The sequence below is a fragment of the Catharus ustulatus genome, chromosome 17, assembly GCF_009819885.2.
Source record: "Catharus ustulatus isolate bCatUst1 chromosome 17, bCatUst1.pri.v2, whole genome shotgun sequence".
NCBI classification, from domain to species: Eukaryota; Metazoa; Chordata; class Aves; order Passeriformes; family Turdidae; genus Catharus; species Catharus ustulatus.
In genome coordinates this window covers 9,323,670-9,334,559 of record NC_046237.1, presented here as the reverse complement: position 1 = coordinate 9,334,559, position 10,890 = coordinate 9,323,670, and the positions used below count along the sequence as shown (strand labels likewise).

Sequence of the window (10,890 nt, the reverse complement as noted above, 5' to 3'; positions counted from 1 at the left end):
GCACGAGAGCTCCAAGCTGGGCTTTGGGAAAGCCAACAAAGACTTTTCTTTTTTTAGCCTCTGCTCTCTGTGAAGACATTAGGATTTGTATGGCTCTGAGTAAGTGCACTAGGAAAATCCTCCCACTGCTGTGCAGGCAGATCTGGCAGAGCTGGAGCTGTGCAGAGCAGGAAGAGCCGCTGAGGAAGGTGCCCAGCAGCAGAGTGGGTGAGCACAGCCCACGCTCCCCACTGAGACACGGCTGTGCAAGGACCCGCCTGACTTACTATTTCTAAGGCAAGCAGGAAACTCATGTTCTTTTGCTAATCCCTAATCAGTTTTCCTGAGTGGCTGCATTTTCATTTGATACAGTGGGTAAATCAATTACACACTTTATCAGGTTATTCCTACAAAGCTGCTTTCCACATTCACCAAATGATTGACTAAAGCATGACTCTCTTGCCTCCAGGGAATGGTGATTAAAGAGTGACCTTATTAAGCTATTTAATGCAGCTGAGAATTAGACAACTCTGCTCAAAGAGACAAAGTAAACTTCATTACCTTTGTTTAAAACTTCTTTTCCTTTGCCAACTTTCAGATCCATGGCTACCCTGAGCATGGTCTGTGCACTTGGCTGGTAATTAGAAAACCAGGAGATTTTAAAGGAAGGAAAGACTCCTCACTGGGAGTGTTCCTGGGATCTCTGCTGCTCCCAGATTCCTACAATCCTGCTAACCTCAGCAAAAATCAGATCTTATTGCTTGAGCACACTGCCTGACATGTTAAATCAGTGTTATTTCTATGTAAGGAGATCAGTAGACACAGTGCAGAAATTACAATTTGGTTTTTTAGAATTTATTTTAAATAATGCTAAACCACTTTTACCTTGCAGTGAGGCAGCCCCAAGGTCTGCATATACCTATGGGCTCACTTTAGCCTTTATCTGAACCCAAACTGCTAACTTAGTTGTAGGAAAAACACAAAATCAAGACTCCTATTCTAACCATCTAAGAAAACCAAATGAACAGCCTTGAAGGCATGGAATTAAATTAACCAAATGTTCCTAGACAGGTCACACCATTGCAGGGAATAAAACCCACAGCCAGACATGCAGGGAGGCACAGCACCAGCAATGCATGTTCACATCCAGACCTCAGGTCTGCTGAGAGCAGCACAGTGGGAAAAGCTGCCCCACATTTCTTTCAAGATCATCCTCCCTGTGGTAAAGGAACATGGTCCAGATCTTGTGAGCTCTTTGGGCTGAGGAAAATGCACCTACAGCTCAGTTGTCTGCTGTGCACTGACAGGTCAGCACTCAGGATGGGACTCAGGGACTCTGGGCTCCCTCCACATCCAGCACTGCATTGATCTGGACAGCAATAACCTAAAGGGGAGCAGGACAGTCCTTCGTAGATGGAATTGAATTGTTTTAAAGTTTTTAAACACATTGGCTTTCTTCCTGGGCTCTTAAATTAAAGAGCAATTAACTTTCAGTCTGGAAAGAGCTGATGGGTATTTCCTGGTTTAACTCTTCAAACTTTTGCCAACATGATTAGTGAAATGAAAAATTGTCAGCTCTCGAGGCAGGGCTGCCAGCCAACACTCAGAGCATTTATCCAAGCTCAGACTCTTTTGGCCTGTGGACAGCAGGAAATGGTACAAAGTGAGGGTGTAGGAAATGAATAGCTGGGCAAAAAGGACACTGGCACAGCAGCTCCTGTAACTTAATGCTAATAATTATTAAAAACTGCTGGTGCTATGGGCTTAATGGAGAGCTGACTTTTTCCCTCATGGGGGAGAAACCCAAGGCTGAACATCAGTCCCAGCTGGTGGGTACCTGTTGCTGGGTTTGTTAGTCACACACAGAAGTTTGTGCAGCAGGTGCAGTGCTGCCAGCACGGAGGGAGCGCTCACAAACACTCCCCTGGTGTGGCTGCACAACTCCCCTTCCCTTTGTTCTGGGGCTCCACAACATCCTGGTAATGCTGCTGAGAATATGGGAGAGCTCCAGGCTTCCCCAGTTACTAGAAAAGCCAGCAGCTCCCTCCCTTTGATTTCCAAGCTCCTTCCCAACATTTAAAAGCTCAGATCTATTTTGTTTCTTCCGGAATTGCTAACCAAAGCTGACTCCTGAATGAATTCTGTCTCTGCTCCAGTTAGTCATCCCTCCAGGACAGATTTAGTAACTGCTCAGGAAAACCACATCGAAGCCAACAGTTCACCATTGGAAGGCAGCACCCACTCACTGTCAGCTTCATCTTTTTCTGAGCTAGAAAGCTCCAAGTGCACCAAGTGAGCCAGAATTAGGAGCGAGCCTCCAGCCTCACCTGTTGTGTAGGAAGGTGGATAAATTGATTTGCACCTAGCCCCAAATCTGCCTGCAGGCTCAGGGAAGCTGCTGCAGAGACAGCAAGGACCTCAGAGCTCAGCATCCCCATCTGCCAAAGCACACCATGGGGCAAACATCCCTCCTGCATGGCTGGGGCTCCAGGCAGGGCTGCCTGTGCTCCTCCCTGCTGGAACTGCCTGAGCATCACCTCCTGAACCCCCAGCACACGGAGATACCCCCTGCTCAACCCTGAGCTGCAGAATTAGTCATGGTTTAAAATGTGTGTCTGACATGTTCACTGCCTGTGTTCCTGAAAGCTTGCACTCTCCTCCACAGTGTTGCATAACATTGGCTGACTAGAGGTGCATGGTGTTAAAAGCTTGTCCTGGTAAACAACAACACCCCAAAGTATTGCAATGCAGAAATATGAGTCACAACACAGATGCTTTCAGGTAGGGACAGTTTATTTGCCCCTTTGAACAAATAAGGCAAGATATTCGAGAAAGATCAAACAAAATATCCTGTATCAAACTGAGAGGAATGCAATAAAAGTTACTGTTTCATACATATACAAACTAAAGACCCAACACTATTATATACAAACAGCCAGATCTTACAAAACAGCATTTCAAGTCAGCAGTTTATGCCAGTGTTGCTTATTTCTTTGTTACAAAAAAAGTTAAAGCTACAAACTTCACATTTGTAAGTCTCACCTGACACCATCAGTATCTGTGGGTTTTAGAAGCCAAGAGAATGGTTTGTCCAGAACCCTTTCCACAATGCAGAGGGACCCAAGGAGCACACGAATGCAGCTTCCCAAGCAAGCAAGTTATTTTTGCTTAAAACTTTGTCAAAACATCCTTCCCTTATGGTACCAGCCTTGGCCATGGCTTGGAGGACTTTGAGAAAGGAACAGGTACTGTGCTCCTGGACATTCTACAAAGGGACCAAAAAGGGAAATATTTTCTCCAACAAATTGAAAATCAGTGAAGGAGAAAATAATTCCTCTGCACTACAGCTCCAAGTGCAAAAAAACATCATTAAGAATCACCCACTGCAAGCATTTAAGAAAGGTTCAAAGACAGTTAAGCCATTGGACCAGTTCTAGTTATTTTGGTTTGTTTGCTATATTTTAAGACAATCACGTCAGCAAAGCAGAGTATTTCAAGAGTGCTTACATTCAGTTACAGCAGTCACAGGTTGCATATTCTGTAAATAGACACCACCCTGTGGTGTTTCACCTAAAAGTTGGGGTTTCTAATGCCCTCTGATCTCTAAAGTTATCTATACAGTGCAGAGGAAAAAATCCTTCCAGCAGAACAGGACCCCCACCACACAGGCAGTGCACAATTCACCATGTCACAGATCTCTGTCACACCAGAGGTGCTGGGCCAGACCCAGCCCAGTGACTTACACAAGATCCAACACCGAGCAGAGAGCTCCCTGCTAAGCTGGAGGAGTTTCTGTGATGCAAAGGATGCTCCTGAAGATTGCTCATCATAAAGACACGGTTAGGGCAAAGCCTATGGCACACATTCCAGATGAGCTCCCCAACACCTGGGGCTGTCATTGCTGCCTGTCCCAGGATGTTCCCCTCCTGCAGCACCCTGCAAACACCGCTGACTGCCTCCCTTTTCCCTAGCTGTGATCCCACTGCATTGTCAGACTGAGACAAGCAGACACACGGAGCCCTGCAGAGGGTAAGAATGGCTTGGTTCCTTTCACAGCTGAGCTGTGAGCAGCAGCCAGGAGTCTGCTCCAGAGGGAAAACAAGACCCTACACAAACATGGAACAAACACATCACCTCTGTAGCAGCATTGGATTCAGGAGACACTGCTGTTTAATCATCTAGGTGATGTACCAAGGTCTAGCTCAGAAGCACGACGTGGAAACTGTTCCCTCTACCAGAGTAAAATAAAAAAAACATATTGGTATAAACCCTTGCTCTGCCCAAACATTCCATCATATGCTAGCAACACCTAAAACTACAGAGCTGTGCTGTTAGAGCCCATGGGGCAGAGGCATTGCTCAGTCTCTGCCCTGCACACAGGCTTTGTTTCACTCTCCCCTCTGATGTCAGCAGATTGCACCGTCCTACAGTGATTGTACATGCTTGGGGTGTCATGGCTGATTGAGCTGTGCTGGGCAGGGATGGCAGGGAAATAAAAAAAAAAAAACAACACAAGAGCATCCAGAGGAACTGGAAGAGACTGAAGCTCTTCCAGCAGGACACTGGTAATTGTCTTCTCATCCAGATCAGCTCCACCTTTGCTGCACCACCATAAACGCACATCTTTGTAATTCAACAGTCTTTACTTTCAGCTGGACTCTCCTGATGTGCTAAACCTTGCAGAAATGTGAAGGATTGTGAAATCAAGTTTTTATTCAAGCATCCAAAAGATGTAAATTTGAAATGAAGCCTATAAAACATTTCACAAGCTGTGGAGATTTTTAAGTCCTCTTAGACACAGCTGAAGTACCTAATTCCTGAGAGAGGTTTACACAACTTCCACCCATTCAAAAGCTGTTTCCTTTTCCCAGCACTCCATTCTCAGCAGGGTCTCCCTGAAGAACATTTCCAAACAGACAGACAAAGGGGTATCAGATCAATGACTGGCTTTTGGTTTTAAGTGGGTGTGGATTTTAAATTACAGAATGTAATTTCTCATGGAGGCACAACATGCTTTATCTACTTGTATAAATTCATGTAGTACACAAAACAAGGACAAAACTGAGGTCTTGAAGAAATCACACTTGCTTGAAGCACACAGTGTAAGGCATGGGGCTTATTACAGGCTTTTTAAAAAATGAGATTTAAGTTTCTTTCAAAAGGCTGGAACAGTTTGTACATGTTCTCACCTGCTCTCTTCAGTGACCTAAAACTTATCAGTACCTTAACAGTAGAAATAGTTAACAGCTTGAAATTGAGTCTGTCCATTCACAGAGGAAAACAAAAACAAAAAACCCACAAAGAATCAGCTGTTACAGACAACAATCTGCATTAACTTAAACCAAAATAGACTCCTGAAAGTTCAGTTGAAAAGAGAGCGAGCCAACTTTCATTATCCTATTCCTATCTGGTTCCTCTGGTTTAAAAACAATCCTCCTAAAAACAGTAACAGAACTCTTTTGGAATGATGTTTTAAATATGTGTCTAACATTAAAACATACAATCAGGAACCTGAGTTCACAAAGGTGCTATGGAAAAATAAACGAGCAGAAGTATTGCCCTCTATTTTGCTAGCATATTTCAATAGAAATCAATCTGTTCAGTAGTCATAGGAGCAAGGGGCTGATTGTGGGGATGGAAGGAGGTGGTGGCCGTGGCTCAGAAGTTCTGCTGCCGCCGCTTCTTGGCCTCGATGGCGTCGAGGATGGGCTGGCGCTTGGACTGGTACTTCTGGCGGATCTCCTCGATCTCCTGCTCCATCATGGGGTCCAGGGCAGACAGCCTCTTCTGAAGCTCATCCACGCTCCAAGTCTTCAGCTAGCAGGGAGACAAAAGAGGAACAGACACTGGCATCAGTGCAGCCACCGCCCACACACCCTGCAGGGATCCTGCTGCTCCTCCGGCGGCCGCGGAGCAGGGAGAGGCACAGAGAGCTCTGCTCAGGCTGCTGCTCTCTGAGAGTGCTGTGAGCCTCAGGACACTGCTTCTGCTCATTTCACAGGTACATTACATGCTCTGGTTACTGGCACTGTGAGCACACAACCAACCAGTGAAGTGTTTCCCCATGGAGTTGCTTTTCTAATGCTTCATTTTGCAGGCTCAGAACAGAAATGCTGCACTGAGATGGAAGGAAAGCAAAGTTCTCTTCTCCTCCTCTTTCCTTGCAACTAAACCTCCTTATGCTAAATGACAAAAGGAGACATTGGGAAAAGGAAGAAAATCATATAATTGATAAAAGTTGCCTGTGAAAAAAAAAAAAAGTAATTATGTACAATTAGGCTGAATCTCTGTCATGGTGAGGAATCCAGACTCTGCTCCACCAGAAATCCCAGAGCACAAACACACACCAGGTCACTTTGGGTCAGCCTTGTACTAATAAAATATGCAAGTACAATTTGTATTTTCCTGCACACGTGGAGATGTCAGGCTCATCTGGACAAGCTCCCTCTCCCTGAATTCTCTCTCTGCCTGACCTTTGTTTAACTGGTGTCTTGTCCATGCCAGTTTGCTGAGAACTGGCACAGGAAAGTTCTGCTCTGTGATTACTGATGCCAGGTATGGCTTGGGACAGATTGTCCACAGCTACAGCCTTTATGTAATGTTATAACATTATAATGGTGGAACAGAGAGGATTTTAGTATAATGTTAAAAATATGGACACTGGAAGTGCTTCAAATGTTTACTTAAGCACCAGTTCTCTCCCCATCCAAGACCAAGTGACCACAGGAGAGACTGTTCTACAGGCAGGACAGAAATGACTGTGCAGCACCTGCTATCAGTAAGCACCTGCTGAGGATGCTAAGAATATGCAAAATAATTAGGGTTTTTTCTTGTGCACAAGGAACTGCCAATTTTTTTTTTTTTTTGCTTTCAACAAATGTCATAATTAAGTGACTTATCTTTATTTTCATGCAGGTGGGGCTGTCCTAGCTTAGCTGTTAATTAGTCAGCTGTCATGGTTATTCTTCAAGCCGTTTCTGAACCGAAACATGGACTGAAGTGTTTGCTGCCTACTATAAGACAACAAATGAATGTTTAATGGCAGCTTGCATCACTCCTTAAAACTAAGATATGGAACTCCTGATGCCTTTTCCTCAGGTGGAAGAGATATCAGTCCCTAAATCACAAAGTCACCTGCTACCTAATTTCTCACAATGTCTTTTGAAGTTCTTTAGCATATTCTGCTAAACAAGATCTTTCCTAGTTGCTGTTTCAAGATCACAAATCCATTTTAATAATCCAGGCACATATAAAACAACCTTTCTGCCCAGGGTATACAGTCTTTCAGCCTTTCCAATCAGGCAACTGTTCATTAGAAAGACAAAGCACTTCCTCCATGAAGATATATATTATTTATACACATTAATGCAACTTTAACAGGCAGCAGTTTAAGTTGATGCATGGCACCAGTTGCCTTTTCGCACTAATTTATTAAGGAGCAGGTAATTATTCAACATTCCACTTCCTCACAGTCTAGGGAATCGAAAAGTCAAATAAAAATACAAAACAGAAAAAAATATTAATACAAGAACTGAATATATATACTAAGCAGCTACAGTGCTGGACTGCTTAAAGAGAGTATTGGAACAAATCTAAAACACCTTGCTCAAGGCTTAAGCCAACTATTAAATGTGAGAAATTGCCCCAGGGCTGCAATCTTCCAGGGATGCCCTTTGAGCCTTCTCTGCCATCCTCCTGAAGTGCTCCTGGGTGCTGCTTAGAGGCAGAAACAAAGTGCCAGAGCTGATGTACAGAGATGGGCTCTCCAGAAGATGTGGTAGTAAGAAAACACTGCCCTGCTGCTGCCCTTGAACAGGAGGGAGCATCAGGGGGCATCCTTCATGGACACACAAAGTATTCCTGCAAAGTGCCAGAGCTGCTTGCCATGGTTACCTGCATGGGGCAGAGCAAAGTGGCTGCTCACAGAGCCTGATCACGGGTTAAACACAACAGGGATGGTGGGAGAAGGAAGGGAGGCAAGGCCATGTGGGCCAGCAGTCTGGGAGCACAGGAACATCCCGTGTGCAGGGCTGTGCCAGTGAGGATGAACAACTGGCAGAGATTTAATCTGGAATAATGGCACTGTCTGTGAACGCCACACTGCTCCTGCAAGAGGCAGAGAAGCCAAAGGGCAGCACTGGTGAGAGCTCCAGGAGGGACTGCTCAGCCCAGAAGAGCTGAGGGGACACTGACAGGTCCCCAGTGGGCAATGAGAGCCACCAGAGCCACCAGAGCAGGGGACACCCAGCCCTCCGCTCCCACTGTGCCCAGGGACCCAGCCTGGGCAATTACTCACACTGTCCTTCCACTCACACACACGTCTTTAGAAGGAAAAAAATCACAAACTGTTCAAAATGTGATGGCCTCCATTTCACTTTGCTGTCTGTATTTCACTGTAAGGCAATGCCACAGACAGGCTTTCTCCCAGAAATGAAGTTTTAGACTCCAGTATATCTGTTTCTGCACCCCTGGGACACTGACATTAATGTCTTAGAGAAATGCCAGGAGCAAAATCAGACAAGAAGGACAAGGACAGCATCTCATGACAGACGGGCACTCGGGGTGAAGTCTCAGCGCTGAGCAGCTGCAATTAGAGCTGGTTTTAGCCATGGGCTCAGTCCCATTCCTCTCCTCACTCCTCAGCAATTCCTCTGCTCTAAGAAGTCTGTCTCTGTAAAAGCCATCTATTTTTGTCCATGCTGATCAAATACCTAAAGCAAACTTTTAAAGGAAGGAATCTCATTTCAAATGTAAAGCCGGATAAAAAATACTTGTACTAAGGTTGGCCAAACAAATCTATCAAAATGGTGAGGAGGCAGCACACTGAAACTCTTCCAGCAAGCTTGTATGTTGAGAAAGCTAGTTTTTAACTATTTGATTAACAGTTGTATTTTTACTTAAGGTTTTGAGAATGATCTTAACTCTGTAAAAATGCCCAAATGAAGACAAACAGAGCTGGAATTGTTCATCTGAAAGGTTCCCACCCACGGTCACTGGATGCTGTTTGTTTTCTTCAGACACCACTGACAGCAACATCTTGTTTTAATATGCTAATATTTCTGCTGTATAATTCAAAAGGACATACATAATTATATCCTTTGGAAGGACATAACCTACAGCCTTTCTGTGCCCACACAGCAGCGATGGACAAATCAGGAACAGATCATCTGAAATGCAATTTTTTCCTCAAGGAGAAGATTTGTAAGTTATTCACAACATTCCTTTGTCAGCATTCTGACAGATTTGCAGACAACTACCCCACTGAATAATGTTCAACTCAGCAAACTGCTTCTGAGTTGCAGTTCTTTCAAATCAGCATTTTAAAAACAGGGGGGAAAGAAACCCACTTGCATTTCTTACAGTCAGGTAAGGTGTCACAGCAACATGATATTCTACTGAATGTAAATGAACCTAAGCAGCAAAAGGAGAATAAATATAAGCTCTCTGCAGACCGGCCACAGGTTTGGTATTCAAGGACACCCTGGTCTGAATGTTATACCTCTGCTGTCTTGTCCTCAGCAGGACACAGCCCAAAACCCTGTCATGGGATTTTTAAACAGACTGTGCCAGATTTCTGTTTCACATAAAACAAAACAAAACAAAAAAAAAACAGTTGCAAATCACAAAGCCTCTTCCCTGTCCCCACAAAAACCAAAAACCCCAAATGGTAAAAACTCTTTAAATTAGAAGCTGATGCAAACAATTTATCACAGTCCTCTTAATACCCAGAGCTCTCACACTGAGGAGCTGTGCTGGTTTGCCTGCAGCAAGGTCTGAGATTATCCCAGACCAGTTTGGGATTGGCACAGTCTCTGCTCCCTGAACAGCAGCACAAGGTCAGCCCTGCCCAGACCAGCCTGCACTACTGACACAAACACAGCTGGCCAGCAACCCCTCAGTCACCTCAGCCATCATTCTGATCTGCTCCTCCAGCAAAACCCTGCCAGCCAAACCTCCTTGCTGCAGGAATTACAAGTATCAAACAGAAAGGAGCTGTTTCCCAGCAGCTTTCACACATTTCTCCCCCAATAAAGAGTTTTGGCCAAGCTCTAGCTCGCTGACTGCACAGGAATCAAAAAATAATATCTTGGGGCAAGTGGAAAACATGTTCCTCCTGGAATTTTCTTTTTACTGCTGACACTGAATTTGATCCCTGCATTTAGCACAAAGCCTTTTCTTTGCATGTCTGCAATGTTTCAAGCTATCTGGGCTTTGCTTTTAAATACTGTCTTTGAAGTTCTGAGGCTGTGCCAAACAGGAATCCTCCTTCCCCTGGGTGGGGATGCACCTTTTCTACCATCACTTTTCAAACTTGCAGATGGACCCTGACTTCCGGAACAAGACTGGAATATGTATGACACTGCTGAGATGAAGTTACTTTCCTCATGGTGAAAGAATTTGAACATTTTTTTCAGAATATTTTCAAGTTTTGGTACTAACAACCAATCCTACAAATAAAATTAGGAAGTTGTTCTCTTCTTCCTTAGCCCTCCAGACATATCCCTCTACCATAACTCCTGTGAGTTTGAACACTTGTCTTCCACATGCTCAGGGTGTTTTCCGAATATCCTCCCACTGTTACCAAGAGTTTGTGGCTTTTTAGAAAGAAAACACCCAGCTGCAGCAGTCACCCTGCCTGCCTTTCACCCAGATACTCCAGGTGGCATTTACTGCTCAACATAACTTGATGTCAAACTTTTAAGTTTTATATAGCCTTTAGAAAAACTGGCTTTGGCAATTATCACTTCATAAGGGGCAGTGGGAGTTTGAAGACTAAAATACAGAAGTAATAAAATTGCAGCTTCCCACGCTACACAGGGAAATAAATCCTTAGTAGAAAAGATACGAGCTAGATGGGAGCTAAGGAAAAACAAATTAATTGTCTATTTAGCATAGCTTTTATTGTTATAG

General features: G+C 44.3%; 1 protein-coding gene across 2 annotated transcripts in view; it reads right to left on the bottom strand.

Moving 5' to 3' along the window:
- Positions 1 to 2,752: 2,752 nt before the first annotated feature.
- STK4 (serine/threonine kinase 4) overlaps positions 2,753 to 10,890 on the bottom strand; it is a 47,187-nt gene continuing 39,049 nt past the window's right edge. For both annotated transcript variants that reach the window (XM_033075004.1, XM_033075005.1), the window contains one exon: positions 2,753 to 5,796. In XM_033075004.1, the coding sequence (XP_032930895.1) occupies positions 5,638 to 5,796 (159 nt within the window). In that variant the 3' untranslated portion in view covers positions 2,753 to 5,637. The remainder of the gene's footprint in view (positions 5,797 to 10,890) is intronic.